The following is a 19,654-nucleotide window of genomic DNA, read 5'->3' on the forward strand; positions in this document are numbered from 1 at the left end:
CTTCACAGTGTGATGTGTCAGTCTTTATGCGACTTAGGAACAACAAAAAGACCAAGAACAGCTCCTAGCAGCAGGCAGTGGAGCAATGTCCTTACCTTGGCTGCTTGAAGTACTTCATCAATAGCTAAAAAGAAAAAAAGAAATTGCTGTAGAGTCGATTTGACTCATAGGAACCCTATAGGTCAGAGTAGAACTGCCCCAAAGTGTTTCTAAAAAGCAGCAAGTGGATTCGAACTGCCGACCTTTTGGTTGGTAGCTGAGCACTTAACCACTGAGCCACCAGGACTCCTCATCAATAGCTAGGGTAAGGATATAATCAAAGTGATTATTAAAGTATAGATTACACAGAGACGTATGTCTATTACTTGGGTAATAACTGATATCTCATTATTTCATCTTCTTCAGTTGAAATTGGCAGTGATTTATGGTATAAAAAGAGTCCTGGTGGCACAGTGGCTAAGTGTTTGGCTGCTAACTGAAAGGTTGGTAGTTTGAACTTACCAGCCGCTCTGAGGGAGAAAGATGTGGCAATTTGTTTCTGTAAAGCTTTACAGCCTTGGAAACCCTACGGGGCAGTTCTATAGGGTGATATGGGGTCACTATGAGTCGGAATCAACTCGAAGACAATGGGTATGGTTTGTTTTTTTTCTGGTTAGGTTATAAGGTTGTTACATATTCTAAAATGATTTTAACCAACATACTGTATTTAATACAATATCTGGAGATACAACAGGTACTTGGTTTCTGTTGAGTCAAAGCTCACTAGACTACACATCAGGAAACATGAATTTTAGTCTCAGCTGACACTACTTAGCTGATGAACTTATGCAAGCTGTTTACTTTGGGCTCTAGTTTTTTACTATAAAATGTCCACTCTGACTGTGAGGTTCTATGATTTTTAAGATCAATCAGATGTGCTAAATAACTAATAAAATTTTAAAATAGTAGTTACAATGCAAAAATCTAAACTTCATATCAAATACCATCAACTACTGAAAAACAGAGTGTAAGAGGAGGAAGGAAATTGGCCTAACAATAGTTTTATATTGACAAAAGCTTAGTGGTTTAATTGCAAGGACCAAGAGTGATAAGGCTAGGATGGAAATTAATAATATATCAGGTCACTTTAATAGAAGTATAGCAGCCAACCACAGAAGAGAGCAATCTTGCTGCATGTGTTATGAGGTCAGATCACATCTAAAACACTCAATATATTGGCAAACCAGAAGGACCACAATTTCTTAATTTTATAAAATAAGCTGTTTCTAATGTTTCTTCAGAAACTAAATTGGCATGACCCTGACAATATTTAATTCAGGTACCTGGAGGCCTTCACTCAAACTTGGGGTGGGATGAGATATGGGAAGATTTTCTGAAGGAAGTGGCTGATTCTAAGCTGAGCCCTCACAATAAGTAGAAATTAGGTAGGTGAAGTGGGGAAAGACGAGGAGAAAGAAAGAGCAGTCAGAAAAGTGTTTTAGGCAGTGGAGACAGCTTGAGCAGAGCCCCAAAAGGCAAGACCGCATGGGTGAAGCTCACATATAAGCCCCAAGACCAAGCTAATTATACCAGGTATTGAGATTTTATCCGAGTCTCTCTCTCACTCTGTATCCTGAGAAAAGGAGAAATAAGCATTCCCAAAGAACAGGGATTTACATATCATCAAATCACTTCTCTTTTTCTCAAGACAATAAATCTCTTATTTTAAGAGACTTCTGGCATGGAATTAATCTCTCTTAGGTAATGTTAACTCTTGCTACTTGAATCAAATTCAGTTTGGAAGACTGCCAACCATTACTGGTCATTCAGTTACACAGAAATCAGCTGAGCACTTCTTCCCACCACTTTCTTATAGACATGTGGAATAAATGGGAAATTAAACATTTTAAACGACTCACACAGCTTAAGGTTCATTAATGCATATCACCTGAATTATCGATTTAAGTATAAAGTTGAAAAAAAAATACAAAAATACTGTCTTCTCTGGACCCTACATATAATGGGTACTCATACATTGGTTGCTTTGAAAGCTACATTTAGCCTGGATTAATTTTATGTCACTTATCCATGTAGGATAAATCATTTCTCTTGTGTTTCTAATTTTCCTTTGGTAAGGACATGAAATTAAGCTCTTCAAATGGACATGATTGCACTTAATGACCAAATGGCTTGGTGGTAGTTCTTACTTTTTTCTCCATACTTGGAAACTAGAACTTTAATGTCTGTTATTTGTTTCCTCACTATCATTGCCAGCCCTGTGACAAAAGTATTTGAAATCTTAACAGACACAGCCTTTTCCATAAATGTAAACATCCAGCTGTTTTTTATTTTACCTAAACATCCCTCCCCCCCAAAACACACACACACACACACACACACACACACAATTGATGGTTTTTGCCATTATAACCGTATCCTAGAGACAGTAAGCAGAAACTGTAATCTCAGATTAAATTAAATTTCTCAGTAGCTTTGACTCTAAGAGTTTGTAACTTCATTTAGCAAGCACTGTAATATGCTAAACTGATGAAGATTATCATTGTGCCATGTGGATGATAAATTGCTTTTAGGTAACTTCTCAGCACCACCACCCCCATAAAGGGAGAAAAACAGCACTGAGTGAAGGAATCTTTTTAAAATTTAAAGCATTATGAATCTCCTAATGAAGAAACTCTGCCTCTGAAACTTGTAGAAAACACTGTGACAGAACAGGGAATCTCTGTAAATCTTTAAAATATCATATACCAATATAAGGCTACATTTCTTTCATAACAACTATACATCCTACTTGGAATGAAAAATCTGTTTCTTATAATTTTCTTCCTAAGGAAGAAAAATGAGAAAACATTGTCACTTCCAGACAAGTAAATTCAGATGCTAGATTAGATCAAAAATGTATGTATAACACTTTCAAATGACACTGCAATAAAAATGAAAATCTTGCTAGAGAGTGTGGTGAGGAGCACCTAAAGACAGAAACAGTTATTTTATATTTGGAAAGTAGACCACTACTATTTAGTAACTCTAAACTCCAGTCTTCCAAGTCCCAAGGTGATATATTCTTGGCATGAAGATTCATGTAACCATGATGATGACCTGAGATATTCTTTGACAAGGGGGAGAGGTATTCTGTACTGATAATTTCTCTTCATAATTTTCACTTCCTTGTAGGATGAACCACAATATAAACCCTGTCTAGTTTCCTTACCCCTTATATGAATGTGTCATATTCTATTTCATATTGCATATGGTACTTAAAGATACTTAGCTAATATGGTAGTAAAAGATTTAAAAAAAAAAAAAAAAGTAGTTTCCCAGAAGTTAAGTGAAGAAAAGTATTTTAAAAAGGAGAGAGTAATCAACCGTATCAAATACTTCAAATGCTACCTATAGGTCAGAAACTACAAACGTAGAGGCTTCAGACATGCATTTATTATTACCTAAGAGGTTTTTTTTTTAAGAGTGGAGAAGTTTCCCCAACTGTACTTCAGGTAATCTGAGCATAACGTCCGGGAGACATCATAAAATGTGACACTTCAGATGATCTGGGTATAACGTCCAGAAGACATCATAAAATGCGACACTTCAGATGATCTGGGTATAATGTCCAGCAGACATCATAAAATGCGACACTTCAGATGATCTGGGCATAACGTCCGGGAGACATCATAAAATGTGATTACAACTCAGCAAGCCAAAACATCATCAGTTAAATGATAACTTGCCTGTCTCTGTAAGTAGGTGGGTTGGTTACGGTTAGAATAAAATATAGAAAAGGGAAGGTTAAAGCGACAGACTAACCAGGTGAGTCCTATAGTCTCCAGGAGAAAGAGCTGAAATCTGAGCATCAGGGCTGTAAGGACCTTTGGCGGCCTCCTGTTCTGGGGTGGGATGTTATGCAACACACATGTAATTATCATAAGCCAAATCCTACAACTTACCGTGATTTTCTTGACCCTTGTGTCACCATTTCCCTGTAAGAGCCCACTATGGTTAGGCATCCTGAAGAGTAAATTTCCTTGGTTTACTTTTTGCTCTTTCTGTTGCCTTGCCCATATGCTTCAAAAAAAACAAGAGACCTTTAAGAAGAAAGAATGACATGTTTTCAGAAAAGACTCAAGTACTTTTGCAGTGTCCCAGAGAAGAAACTGTATTTAGTTAATAAACAACCTATTTTAACATTTAAAAGAAAGTTTCTGATCTCTTTTGCCTTTCTAAGAATTCCCTTCCAGCCTTAAAGATAGGAAAGGATTGACATATGTGACTAAATTGGGGAATATAAATATGAATACACACACACATACACGAAGAGAAAGAAAATGCAAAAAAAAAAAAAAAAAGAACATATTTTCTCTCCAGCTTTCTCAGATATACTGAAAATATTCTCCTACAATACAAAGATGTCCATTGTCTTTTTTGCCTGAAGTCAATAAAAACAAAATAGCATCTAAAAAAAATGAACCTCATCTCTATCGTCTTTTAAAACCAGGAAACTCAAATACGTAACTCAGAAAGTGGGTTATTCTCTTAGGTTTTGATTTGCAAGTGGGTTATTCTCTTAGGTTTCTGGGGTGACCAATCAGGTAGGTGACAGTGCCTTTTACTTAAATAGTGTCTTAGTTACCAAGTGCAGCTGTAACACAAAAACCACAAGTGGGTGGCTTCAGATAACAGAAATTTATTGTCTCATAGTTTTGGAGGCTAGAAGTCTAAATCAGGGTATTGACAAGGTCCTTCCTTGTCAGCAAAAAACAAACAAACTTACTGCTGTCAAGTAGATTCCAACTCACAACGATCTTATAGGACAGAGTACGACTGCCCCAAAGGGTTTCCAAGGAGAAGCTGGTGGATTCACACCACCAACATTTTGGTTAGCAGCCAAGCTGTTAACTACTGTGCCACCAGGGCTCCTCCTTGTCAGTAGTCCTGAGCATGCTTTGGCATTCCTTGGCTTGTAGACAGTTCCCTGACATGGTCTTTCTCCCTGTGTGTCTGTCTTCCCCTGTGTTTCTCTCCCTGTCTACTTTCCCTCTTTATAAAAGACCACTCAGAAAGGATTAGATTTAGGAGCCACCCTGCTCTGGTATGACCTCATCAATGTAACCAAAGAAAAATTTCTATTTCCAAACAGGGTCACATACATGGGTATAGGGGTTAGGGTTTCAACATATTTTTGGGTACAAAATTCAATCCTTAACAGATGCAGAACAGTGGAGACCAGATTTGTGGCAGAGATTGGATATCAAAAGTTTGGTTTAAGACATGTTCAAAAAGAGATGTCCACATTAGCTATATGATACTAGAACTCACAAGCAAGGTTTGCATAGAGATAGAAATTTGGCAGCCTTTAGTCTGTAGATGGTATTTGAAGCCATGAGAATGGAAGAGATTGCCTAGATAGAGTAGGAGAAGAGGGTCTAGTACCAAGCCTTAAAGAACTCTCAGCTTTTAAAGAAAGATCAGGTGCATGAGGATGAGCCAACAGAGAAGAAGGAGCTAGGCAGGTAACAAGAAAACAAGCAGAGTGTAATAACAGGAAAGGTGGTAGAAGGACAGTTTCAAGGAAGAGGAAGAGATACATTGTTTAGAAAGTTGATGAGTAATAAAGAAGGAAAAAAATATATACCTGATGAGTTTATCAGGACTTCAACATGAGTTTTAGCGAGTGGTGGAAATGGAAACCTGGAGAGGGCTAAGAATGGTTAGCAAGAGGTAGGAAAGTGTAGATATCAGCTGTGAACAGATTAGTTGAGAAGTTACCTATGAAGGGGAAATGAGGTAAGGCAGAAACTAGAACAGGATGAGCAGTCTTAGGAATTGTTTTTTTAAAGAAGAAAATGGTTCTCAGAGGGGTCTGTTGCCGTTGTGTGCTGTCGAGTAGATTCTGACTCATAGTGACTCCATAGGACTAAGTAGAACTGCCCCACAGGGGTTACCAAGGAGAGGCTGGTGGATTCGAACTGCCAACCTTTTGGTTAAGCAGCCTGAACTCTTAACCACTTCACCACCAAGACTCCTAGAGGGGTCTAGGTAACATAAACAAAGGACGCTATGCCTGAAAAACTGACCCTCTTATTCACTGAGTTAATTACACTTAAATTCTTAGCAATTACACAGGAATTTGTTCGGATTGTTTTATACCAGTTAATAATGCCTGTTGAGCAAGGAGACATGAAGGCTACTCTCAGGAATAGTCAGGTGAGAGAAGGAAAGTTAGAAAATAATAAAAACTCCTATGAGAAAGGTAAAGAGAACTTCTAGTGCCAAGGGGAATCTTCACTCGCCACATGTAGAATGGCCTGTAATAGTTCCTGAGGGGAACTTTGAAGACCTGGAAGGACACATTTCTATTGAGAGCATGCTGCATTGTCTTTATGTAATGTTTGTAGTTGCCTTTATGCATTGCTTTATGTAATGTTTCTGTACGTTCCTTTGCCAGTACAGAAACATTAGCCACAAAATCGTGACTGTTGCCTATACAAAGAAAACTACAAGACACTACTGCAAAAAACAAAAAGAAGCCTACATAAGTGGAAAAACATACCTTGCTCATGGATAACAAAAAAACCCACTGCCGTTGAGTTGATTCCGACTCATAGCGACCCTATAGGAAGACTTAATGTTTTAAAAATATCTATTCTACCAAATGCAATTTCGATCCAGAATCCAATGACATTTTTTAATGAGATGGAGAAACAAATCACCAACTTCTTATGGAAAGGAAAGAGGTCCTGGATAAGTAAAGCATTACTGAAAAGAAGAACAAAGTGCGAGGCCTCACACTACCTGATTTTAGAACCTATTATACTGCCACAGTAGTCAAAACAGCATGGTACTGGTACAACAACAGACACATAGGCCAATGGAACAGAATTGAGAATTCAGACATAAATCCATCCACATATGAGCAGCCAATATTTGACAAAGGCCCAAAGTCAGTTAAATAGGGAAAAGACAGTCTCTTTAACAAATGGTGCTGGCATAACTGGATATCCATCTGCAAAAAAATGAAACAAGACCCATACCTCACACCATGCACAAAAACTAACTCAAAATGCATCAAAGACCTAAATATAAAATATAAAGATCATGGAAGAAAAAAATAGGGACAACGCTAGGAGCCTTCATACATGGCATAAACAGTATATAAAACATTACTAACAATCCACAAACATCAGAAGAGAAACTGGATAACTGGGAACTCCTAAAAATCAAACACCTATACTCATCCAAAGAATTCACCAAAAGAGTAAAACATTACTTACAGACTGGGAAGAAGCTTTTAGCTATGACATTTCCAACCAGCATCTGATCTCTAAAATCTACATGATACTGCAAAAACTCAACAACAAAAAGACAAATAACCCAATTAAAAAATGGGCAAAGAATATGAACAGACACTTCACTAAAGAAGACATTCAGGTAGCTAACAGATACATGAGGAAATGCTCACGATCATTAGCCATTAGAGAAATGCAAATCAAAACTACAATGAGATTCGGTTTCACTCCAAGGCTGGCATTAATCCAAAAAACACAAAATAATAAATGTTGGAGAGGTTGTGGAGAGACTGGAACACTTTTACACTGCTGGTGGGAATGTAAAATGGTACAATCACTGTGGAAATTGATTTGGTGCTTCCTGAAAAAGCTAGAAATAGAACTACCAAAAGATCCAGCCATCCCACTCCTTGGAATATATACTAGAGAAATAGGAGCCTTTACACAGATATATGCACATCCATGTTCACTGCAGCACTGTTTACAATAGCAAAAAAGATGGAAGCAACCAAGGTGCCCATGAACAGATGACTGGATAAATTACAGTATATTCACACAGTGGAATACTACGCATCGATAAAGAACAATGATGAATCCGTGAAACATTTTATAACATGGAGGTATCTGGAAGGCATTATGCTGAGTAAAATTCGTGAGTTGCAAAAGGACAAATATTGTATGAGACCACTATTATAAGAACTGAAGAAATAGTTTAAACATAGAAGAAAATATTATTTGATAGTTATGAGAGTGGGGAGGGAGGGAGGGAGGGAGGGGGTATTCACTAATTAGATAATAGACAAGAACTATTTTAGGTGAAGGGAAAGACAACACACAATAAAGAAGCAGTCAGCACAACTGGACTGAACTAAAAGCAAAGAAGTTTTCCGAACAAACTGAATGCTTCCAAGGCCAGCATAGCAGAGGCGGGGGTTTGGGGGCCATGGTTTCGGGGAACATCTAGGTCAACTGGCACAATGAAATCTATTAAGAAAACATTCTGCATCCCACTTTGGAGAGTGGCATCTGGGATCTTAAACACTAACAGACGGCTATCTAGGATGTATCAATTGGTCTCAACCCCCCTGAAGCAAAGAGAATGAACACCAAAGACACAAGGTAATTATGAGCCCAAGAGACAGAAAGGGCCACATAAGTCAGAGACTACATCAGCCAGAGACCAGAAGAAGTAGACGGTGCCTGGCTACAGCCGACGACTGCCCTGACAGGGAACACAACAGAGAACCCCTGAGGGAGCAGGAGAACAGTGGGATGCAGACCTCGAATTCTCATAAAAAGACCAGACTTAATGGTCTGACTGAGACTAGAAGGACGCGGGAAGGTCATGATCCCCAGACCTTTTGTTAGCTCAAGACAGGAACCATTCCTAAAGTCAACTCTTCAGACAGGGATTGGACTGGACTATAGGATAGAAAATGATACTGGTGAGGAGTGAGCTTCTTGGATCAAGTAGACATATGAGACTATGTGGGCAGCTCCTGTCTAGAGGGGAGATGAGGAGGCAGAGGGGGACAGAAGCTGGCTGACTGGACACAGAAACAGAGGGTAGAGAGAAGGAATGTGCTGTCTCATTGGGGGAGAGCAACTAGGAGTATATAGCAAGGTGTATATAAATTTTTTTATGAGAGACTGTCTTGATTTGTAAACTTTCACTTAAAGCACAATAAAAATTAAAAAAAAATTGTGTGTTGGTTTCTATCATCAACAACATGTTTTGGAATAGCCGTGTACCAGGAAAGTTTGAATGATAGAACATTTTGGGACAACCGTGCACTAGGGAGGTTTGAATGATGATAGGAAGAACCCAATAGAGAAGAAAATGATCAAGCAATAGGAGAGAACAGGAATAAGAAATGGAATGAGATCCTTGAAAAAGTAAGAGAGCCTTGGATACATAATTCACAACGTTGCACTAGCTTTCTAATCTGTTGGAGGAGAGGATGGATATGGGTAAAGATAAGTTTGTTGATATGGTGGTGGGAAGTTAAAGGAATGTCTGAATGTTTTCTTCGTGAAGCATGAAACAAGATCTATTAAGAGTAAAAAAGAAGTACAGCCAGAGCGCTCCTTAGAAGCAAGGATGGCAAGACTTCGTCTCACGTACTTTGGACGTGTTATCAGGAGCGATCAGTCCCTGGAGAAGGATATCATGCTTGGTAAAGTGAGGGTCAGTGAAAAAGAGGAAGATCCTCAATGAGACAGACTGACACAGTGCCCACAACGATGGGCTCAAGTGTAACGACAATTGTGAGAATGGCACAGGATTGGGCAGTGTTTTGTTCTGTTGTATGCAGGGTTGCTATGAATTGGAACTGACTCAATGGCACCTAACAACAACAACAAGAGTAAAGAAAGGAGCAGGTAGATTAAAGGATGGAAGAGTGGAAGGAAGTATCAACTGGTTATCTCAGTGAACCAGCTGACAAAAAAAATGGAGTAAGATTGTTATTTACAGAGAGTTGGTGATTATGAATTAAAAGTGCTACCAATCTGCTTGGTTATGAGTTTCAGGTCAGGGATCTACCAATCCTAATTCCTTCAACTGAATTTAATTATTTCTTTATTTAAGTCTCTAAAGCATTTTGTCCATACCTTAAATATTAGTTTATACTACAATCCTGCTTTATACTATTTTATTTCTCTACGAAAATATATATGTCCATAGTAAAGAGTGATGGCTTATTCATCCCATTATCCCTGGAACCACCTAGGACAGTTCTTCTCATGAAGTACTGAATAATTTTTTTTTTTTTTTGCATTTAATTATGTTATCAGGGTCGCTATGAGTCAGAACTGACTGGATGGCATCTAACAACAACATTAAATATATGAAATAACTCATTTAAAATATTTATCCTCAAGACCCCATACACTATAATCATGAAAAATGAAAGACCCAAATTAAGAGCCACAGTCAACCAAATTTCTCTCTGTTGGAATGGACTCAACGACACACAACAACAAAATCAATCTAGTCCTATCATGAAGGGCAGGTATTTTTATCATCCCCCTGCCTCATAAACTAAAGAATGATGACCCAGGAAACAAATTCAGTACTGCATGAACATCACCAGCATTTAAAAGATATATTTCACTCAGTGATTTTTCTGAGCATGGGATGAGACATCTTTGGACCATTTGAGAAGACATGTAGAACTTTCTTTCCAGATATCTCCTTCCATTATCAGAGTCCTATGGTTAAACACCACCACTCTGCTGTCAGTTTGTTGTATTGTGGTGGCTTGCCTGTTGCTAGGATGGTGGTAGCTATGCCACTGGTATTTCAAATACCAGCAGGGTCACCCATGATGGACAGGTTTCAGTGGAGCTTACAAACTAAGAAAGACTAGGAATAAAGGCCTGTCAATCTATGTCTGAAAAATCATCCAACAGAATATTGTCTGATATGGTGTCGGAAGATGAGTCCCCTTTGGTTGGGAGGAACTCAAAATGCACAGTAGCTGCAAAAATGGACTCAAGCATATCAATAATTGTGAAGATGCAGCAAGACCGGGGACATTTCTTTCTATTGTACGTGAGGTCACCATGAGTCGGAGCTGACTGCACAGCAATTAACATATCAATTTTTTTCCATACAATGGGATATTATTTGGCAATAAAGAGAAATGAAGTACTGATACATGCTACAATGTGGATGTATCTTGAAAACATTATGCTAGGTGACAGAAGCCAGTTTTTACTGTTCTCTATTTGATCAAATTGTAGGGTTAACAGTTTGATTTTGGCCCATTCTTTTTTGATATGTGCATTTATTGCTATAAATTGACCTCTGAACACTGCTTTTGCTGTGTCCCAAAGGTTTTGATATGATGTGTTTTCATTCTCATTTGATTCTAGACATTTTTTGACTCCCTCTTTGATTTCTTCTATTACCCAGTTGTTTTTAACCAAGGTGTTATTCAGTTTCTATGCATTTGATTTTTCTTCCTTGCTCTTCCCATTATTGATTTCTACTTTTATGGCATTGTGATCAGAGAAGATGCTTTGTATTACTTCAGTGGTTGGGATTTTATCGAGGGTTGCTTTATGGCCTAAAACGTGGTCTATTCTGGTGAATGCTCCATGTGCGTTGGAAAAGAATGGATACTTTGCTGCTGTTGGGTGGGGTGTTCTATATATATCTACGAGGTCCTATTTGATTTTGGCCTTTAGATTTTCTCTGTGTTGTTTCTTTGTAGATGTTCTGTCTTTTACCCAGAGTTGTGTGTTTAAGTCTCCTACTATTATTGTGGAACTATTTCTGTTTTCAGTGCTGTTAGAGTTTGTTTTACATATTTTGGGGCCCTGTTGTTGGGTGCACAAATATTTATTAAGGTTATATCTTCTTCGTGGATTGTCCCTTCAATCATCATATAATGTTCTTCCTTGTCTTTTATTGTTGATTTTGCCTTAAAGTCTATTTTATCTGAGATTAGTACTACCACTCCTGCCTTTTATGGTTACTGTTTGCTTGATATATTTTTCTCCATCCTTTGATTTTTAATAAATTTATGTCTTTGTGTCTGAGATGTGTCTCTTGTAGACAGCATACGGATTGGCTGTGTTTTTTTTAATCCATTCTGCCACTTTCTGTGTCTTTATGGGCACATTTACATTCAGTGTGATTATCGATAGGTATGAGTTTATTGCTGTCATATTGTGCATTTTTTTCTGGTGCTGACATTTTCTGTTCCTCTGATTCTCCTGTGCTGAGTTCTTTTGTTTGTGGATTTTCTTTTCTTTCATTATTGTACATTTTGTATTTACTGAATCTTTTTCTTCTTTTTTGTAGGGTTAACTTCCTTTGTGGTTACCTTGAAATTTACCCTTATCTTCCTAAGTTTGAACCAGTCTTGTATTACGTGATATCACCTTGACTTCCTCTCCACTTGAAAGTTCTATACCTACAACATTTATTCTTCCTTTTACTGTTTTGACATTGTGGTCATTACAGATTGACATCTCTGTTTTCCTCTTTTAAATCTTTTAACTTTGTTTTATTAGAGTTCTTTATCTAAGCTGGTATCTGGCTGATGCTGTCCTGTGTCTTAGACTGCAGTTGCTGTCTCATGTTGTTTGTTCTCTAACTGGAGGACTCCCTTTAATATTTCTTGTAAGTTTGGTTTGCTTTTCCAAATTCAATTTATTTCTGTTTATCTGGAAATGTCCTAATTTTGCCATCATATTTGAGAGAGAGTTTTGCAGGATGTATAATTTTTGGTTGGCAGTTTTTTTCTTTCAAAGTTGTAAATATGTCATCCCACTGCCTTCTTGCTTGCATAGTTTCTGCCAAGTAATCAGAGCTTAGTCTTATTGTTGCCCCTTTGTAAGTGACTTTCCGTTTTTCTTGAGCTGCTCTCAGGATTCTTTGTCTTTGGTTTTGGCAAGTGTGATCATGAGGTATCTTGGTGATTTTCTTCTGGGGTCTATCCTATATGGGGTTTGTTGAGCTTCTTAGATGGTCAGCTTTTTGTCTTTCATGATATTTGGGAAGTTTTCTGCCAGCAAATCTCCAGTAATATCTGTGTTTTCCATTTGCTCCACCTGTTCTGGAACTCCAATCGCATGCAAATTTTTACTCTTCATTGTGTCCCACATAATTCTTAGGTTTTCTTCATACCTTCCTCTGATTTTTCCTCAAAGTGGCATCCATGGATTTGTCTTCAATCTCACTGATTGCCTTCTATTGTTTCAAATTTGCTCCTAAAACTTTCTATTGAGTTGTCCATTTCTGAAATTTTGTTGCCTTTTGGATTTCTAGTTGCTGTTTTTGTATGATCTCTAGTTGTTTATTTATTTTGACATTTTGTTTTTGTATTCTTTTTCTGAATTCTTCTATTGCTTTTGTCTGTGTTTTCCTTGATTTTGGCTATGTTTTTGTTGGCTTTGTGTGTTCCTTGGTCTCTTTCCTTCTCTCTTGGAGAGCCCTAAAATATTAGTCATTTGAATACCACACGAGGGAGTACCACTGCTTTTTCTTCTACTGGAAGGTGATCTTTTTCCTTATTTTGGTCATTTGCTGGAGCCATCTTGTCCTGCTTTTTATGTATTTTGATATTGTCTGCTATCTTCAAGACATTAAGGTATTATTTATTGACTGTATATTCGTTTCATACTGTTTTTGTTGTTGTTGTTGTTGTTGTTTGTTTTGATATGTTAGGGCAGACAGTCCAGGCATGTTTTGCTGTTTGCTCATCTGTGGGCATGGTAGTTCTCACCACCTTGTCTGGGCAGGCAGAGCACCAACAAGTAGGGTGAGCCCGCTTCACTGTACACTGGTTTGGCAAGGTGGCCAAGGGCAGACTAGGCAGGTGCTGTCTCCTGATATTGGTCCAGTGGTATAGGGCTTTCCCAACCCCTCGCCAGATTGGTGGGGGGTGTCAGATGGGGAGTGGTGCGGGCTCACTTTCCCACTGTTCAGCAGCTGTTCAAGTGGTGGGAAGGGGAGGCAGTGTGGGCCTGTTGTAGCTGATGGCCTGAGCACCACGGTACCCTAGCCATGGTGGCACACTGGGGGCTGGTGGGAAGTGGGGGCAGCATATGGGGTGGGTGCTCTCTCCTGTTTGGAGCTCCATTAAGTCACCTCCTGTACACCCTACTGAGATTGTTGCTGGCTGTGCTCCAAGATGATGAAACTGTGCCACATTACCTAGCAGAGGACCTCCATTCTGTAGTTCTCCTCCTTCTCTGTTCTCTGTCAGTTTCTTTTTCCATTTGTGCTTGATCTATTTCTTTATCCCTTCATTTGATGCTTAGGGTCCCAGGATTGACATTTGTATCTGTTTTACTTAGTTTTTTTGGTCTTTGCTGCAGAGGGATTGCATGGTGCTTCTATCTATGGCACCATGTTGGTTCTGCCCTCTCATTGTTATTATTTTTAACCACTGTATTTCAGATCAAAGATTTTTTTATAGAAGGAAAAAAATAAAAGAATCAAGCAGCACCAATTAAAAAAACTTTTTTCCACTAAGAAATTACCAAAAACATAGGCAGCATTCATCTTCAGGCAATTCATCACCCACAAAATAAAATCCAATTTTGGAGGCTATATTAACTTTTAATATATATTTTTAAATCTTAAATCTTTATTTCAGAATGGACATGATACTTCACCTGTGCCCATTTTTGATAATTGTCATGGATCAAATTGTGTCCCCCCCAAAATACAAGTCAGTTGGTTAGACCATGATTCCCAGTATTGTGTGGTTGTCCCCCATTTTGTGATTGTAATTTTATGTTAAGAGGATTAGCGTGGGATTGTAACACCACCCTTACTCAGGTCACCTCCCTGATCCAGTGTAAAGGGAGTTTCCCTGGGGTGTGGCCTACACTACCTTTTATCTCTCAAGAGACTGAAGGAAAGGGAAGCAAGCAGAGAGTGGGGGACCTCATACCACCAAGAAAGCAGCACCAGGAGCAGAGTGCGCCCTTTGGACATGGGGTCCCTGTGCCTGAGAAACTCCTCAACCAGGGGAAGATTGAGGACAAGGACACTCCTCCAGAACCGACAGAGAAAGCCTTCCCCTGGAGCTGATGCCCTGAATTTGGACTTGTAACTTACTAGACTGTAAGAAAATAAATTTCTCTTTGGTAAAGCTATCCACTTGAGGTATCCCTGTTATAGCAGCACTAGATGATTAAGACAGTAATTTTCCCCAACACTTAATATTTCAGCCAAAAATGTAAGCATTAGAAATTTATTTTGAACAAGGATTATAGCTTATTCATTAGAAAACATTATAAAGTGTCTTCATAACTATCATAGATGCAGACAGTTAAAAAGGTACTTCCGTTGGCATATCCTACCCAGTGTCAATAGGAAATATATTTTTTAAAATACATGTTACCGTTGACGACATTGCAAATTTCTGAAATGCTTCATAAAAAAGCAAATATTTGATTAAATAAACAGTGGAAATAACTGCTGGAAAATACAGTTTCCACCTGGCTCTTGAGTACATTAGTATCATAGATAAGCCAGTTTATACTATTTTAAGACCACAATTGCATAGCATATGTTCAAAATCCCACTGGCTCCTTCTTAAAACCCTGATAAAGACTGGAACTGATATACTTCAATGGTCATTTCTCTAGGAGTTCTACTAAAAAAAAAAATTATGTAAAGCTAAATGAAAGCCAAATGGAGCTGGTAGTCTTGATATGGGCTACAGCTATTTAACTGTGTTAATCTGAAAGTTTATAAATAAATATACTTCAGGGATTAGTACTGTGCAAATTATCACCTATCAACTTGAGCTCTCTATGGGTTTCTCTGGTTATCCAGCATCATTTTGGTTCCCTTCTTCTTGTTACAGCAGGTAAAGGACAAGAAATGCCTAAACAAATACAAAGAAAAATGATTTGTGGATAGTATCTTATTTTTGATTAACAGCTCCTAATGTTTTTCTCATATTTGTAGCTACTAACAGAAAATTGTGTTTCTTTTTATATTTCCATATAATGCTTCAAGGAAAGAACCAGAATGTCAGCTGTATCTTATATTTCTTCATCTGAAGAAGACTTAAGTAAAAACTGAAGAAAACATTTGGGATCTTAGTTGTGTTCCGTATCTTTCTATCTGAAAAGTCTTTTAAATGAAAAGGTTTTCTTTTTATTGTTTTATTTACTTAGGATTCAAAGACATATGAGACGCTAAGAAGCCATAGCTTTTCCCACAAATTACACATATACCCATATTGTAAAAATATTGAAAATAAAATAATTAAAAATTGAGTTATATACATGAATACATATATTAGAATGTAAGAGCTGAAAGCATTAATAGAACAGAAAACTGCTAAAATATAATTCTAGGCTTTTTTTTAAAACAACACAGCCTGTTCTTTAATAACTAAAAGGCAATACATTAGCATTTTTGGTAGCTATAATAGTCGCATTGTGTCAAAGTTTCAAATACTACCATTGAAGACGACATCTTAAAAATCCACGTGAGTGCCAATTTTCACTACTTTTTGAAAAGTATTTCAAAACATACAGTGGCAGTGAGTATCTGCCAACTCTACTATAAAATCTAAGTAGTAGAAGCAACCAAACCAAACCCACTGCCGTCGAGTTGATTCCAGCTCATAGTGACCCTACAGGACAGAATAGAGCTGCCCCACAGGGTGTCCAAGGCTACAAATCTTTACAGAAGCAGACTGCCACATCTTTCTCCCATGGAACAGCTTGGTGGGTTTGAACCGCTGACCTTTTGGTTAGCAACCAAGAATATTAACCACTGCTCCACCAGGGTTCCTAGTAGAAGCGAACGTAAAATATGCACATTCTGTAGTTTGAGGAGGTAGTGCTAGGAAAAGTGGAATTAAGTATTTATTTTGAAAAATTTTAATGAGATATATAAAACACAGGAAATGGAAAAAAGAGGGGATGGGACGCTTAAGCTCTTTGTTGTCGTGTGCCGTGGAGTCGAGCCTGACTTACAGCCCTGGTAGCGCAGTGGTAAAGTGTTTGGCTGCCAATAGAATAGTTGGCAGTTCAAATCCACCAGCCGCTCCTTGGAAACCCTATGGGGCAGTTCTACTCTGTCCTATAGGGTCGCTATGAATCGGAATCGACTTGATGGTGATGGTTTTTTGTTTTTTTTTAATAGGAGAGAGTAGAACTGCCCCACAGGGTTCCCAAGGCTATAATCTTTACAGAGGTAGACTGCCACATCTTTCTCCCAGGGAGCAGCTGGTGGGTTTGCACCGCTGACCTTTCAGTTAGCAGCTGAGTGCTTTAACCACTACACCACCAGGGCTCCTGCATAATCTATTAAAAAAAAATAAAAAACAAAACCCGTTGCCATTGAGTCAATTTCAACTCTACAGCAGGGTATATTTTTGGCCTAAAATATCATCATCTATCTCTTAGCAAGTGTGCCAAGAAAGAAAGAAAAATGGAGGACTGTGAATATAGGGTATTTAGTCCAATCGTTAGCAAAAATAACATCAAATTTTCCAAGATTGTGAATGGTGCTGCTTCTTCAAAAAGCTGTTCTTTTTGGCAATAATAGCTCATATGACCAACTATTCCCACATATTGAGTTCCAAAGAGTATCTGAAAGAAAACGGCAATACAAAATATTTATCTGCTACATAGTACTATCAGGTACGGTTATGAAAAAACATGAGAAAATACTCTAACATTGTGGATTATAAAACAAGTAATTTATATTACAAAAGAAAAACAAGGAAGTGATTACCATAAAATATTGAATTTACTATCTAGGCTCATTTCATTCTGCTAATTAGGATAACCATATGGATAATAATCTTATTTCAACTCCAAATAAAACAGAGTAAAATATTCGAGAGAAGAAGCAATGTGTGTGATCTAGGTTTCCAATTAAACTTCAACCTTCTGGTATTGTAACTTATTCTTGCCGAAACATAGTTTCCTATTTTTGAAGGAAATGGTGTATTTGTTTTTTGCAGATAAATAGCTCACAAGGTGGCAATGCAAATATTTGGTAAATTAGAAAACACAGGGCACAAATTTTCCCCAATACAAAATAGACTGAAAAGGTTCAGTTCATTTTTACCTTCTGAAAGAAAATATTTAGCAAGAGGTGAACAGTAGAGCCAAGATCTTATCAATAAGGCTTAGTCAGTGGTAAAAATCTTCTAAATGCCTAGTAGTACTAACAGAAACTTGATACACTAGGTTTTGAATATCTAGGTAAAGCTTCAAAAAACCCAAAACATAATATAGCAATAATTATCTCTGGTTGTTATTCTTGTTGATTTTATAATTTATTTAGTTGCCATAGTGATGGTGTATTTTATTATCTACTGGGCACGGGTTTAAAACATTTCCTTCACTTTGAATTAAAAAAAAAATTACATTTTCCATCAAGTTTAATTTTTTTGATCAGATCCATTATGTACTATAATTATGGCCTCCATAATTATATCAACAAAGGCAGCGATTTGTCTCTTCATTGGTAGCAATTTGAGATAAGCCTTCTAAAATAAATGTCAAGTGCTTCACCAAATTAACGTGTGAAATCTTCAAGATGGATTTAATTTGTGCCACTTGATAACAACTTTTTCTGGATTTGTAATTGTCTCTTTCCACTGGTTTGCTGCATCAATATTATTACTGTCTTCACTTATCCAAATCTGTAAAGAAACAGTACATTTAATTTGACAAAACAATAACTGAGCTCAAACAGTTAAGTACTCTTATTGATTAAACATATCCAGGAGTTTGGTTTACATATTTTCAATTAAACATTTTTCCATTTTTCCAAAAATTCACTGAATTTCTCTTTTTGAAACTTAAATGTTATTGCATTTAGCCTGTTTAGTCATTCTGAAGACTAAATAATGCGATTCAATTTAAAAATTTAATGTGAGATAATAAAAAATTATTTTTCCCCAAAGAATTATTATTATCCTTTCTTATTCAATAAATCTAGGAGCTCAGCTTAAAACTGATCCCAACCACCCCAAAATATTTTTGCCATGATTACTGTTTACTAAGCCTAATCATTATTTATATTAAATTGGTAAAAAATGTATATTTTTAAACATCTTTTATATTAAGTAAAACTGTAATTTTCATTGAAATCTACAAATAGTCATTATTGATCTGTATTAAATAATTTCACAGTACCTATCACTAATGTAACTTTAGATAATATATGTGAATGAACTCTGGAAAACCGTAAAGTTTCATACAAACATAAGACATCACAATGGCTACATATCATGGAGGCAAGGTGGACTAGGAATCAGAAGACCTGAATTCTCACCTTGGCTCTAGCACTAACAAATGTTGTTACTTTGGAATTAAATCACCTGAGACCTAACTTCTAATTCCTTAAAATAAAAGAGATTGGAGCAGGTCATTAGTTTTCAAACATTTTTTTACTTTCTTTCATGGTCTGAGGAAGCTTTTCTTCAAATAAAATCTTACATAAAATCCCAACATATAAAACAGATAAAATTAGAGTGCTTTGCTTGATATGGAGCCCTGGTGGCACAGTGGTTAAGAGCTACGGCTGCTAACCAGAAGCTCAGCAGTTCGAATCCACCCGCCGCTCCTTGGAAACCCTAAGGAGCAGTTCTACTCTGTCTTATAGGGTCACTATGAATCGGAATCAACTCAATGGCAATGGGTTGGTTGATATGAGGGTGGGAGAACTTGATTCCACATTTGGCAACCCCAGCAGGGTGGCTCCCAAGGCTACCAAAGAAGCTGTAAGAACAGATGAACAACAAGAACCTGCCCAAAGTTAATATTCTAACTACAGCTTCACCCGAGAAAAACAGAATCACCATAAAGGCTATCCTGGAAATCATCTCTCAAGTAAATTTCCTATTCCACTGATACATGATAATTGAGGT

At 37.4% G+C, this 19,654-nt stretch overlaps 1 protein-coding gene across 1 annotated transcript in view; it reads right to left on the reverse strand.

Moving 5' to 3' along the window:
• Nucleotides 1-14,634: 14,634 nt before the first annotated feature.
• The window catches only part of TC2N (tandem C2 domains, nuclear), a 51,112-nt gene continuing 46,092 nt past the window's right edge, over nt 14,635-19,654 (reverse strand). Inside the window, exon 13 of the mRNA XM_003408825.4 lies at nt 14,635-18,424. Coding sequence (XP_003408873.1) covers nt 18,314-18,424 — 111 coding nt within the window. The 3' untranslated portion in view covers nt 14,635-18,313. The remainder of the gene's footprint in view (nt 18,425-19,654) is intronic.

This window comes from Loxodonta africana, chromosome 10 (assembly GCF_030014295.1).
Source record: "Loxodonta africana isolate mLoxAfr1 chromosome 10, mLoxAfr1.hap2, whole genome shotgun sequence".
Classification (NCBI taxonomy): domain Eukaryota; kingdom Metazoa; phylum Chordata; class Mammalia; order Proboscidea; family Elephantidae; genus Loxodonta; species Loxodonta africana.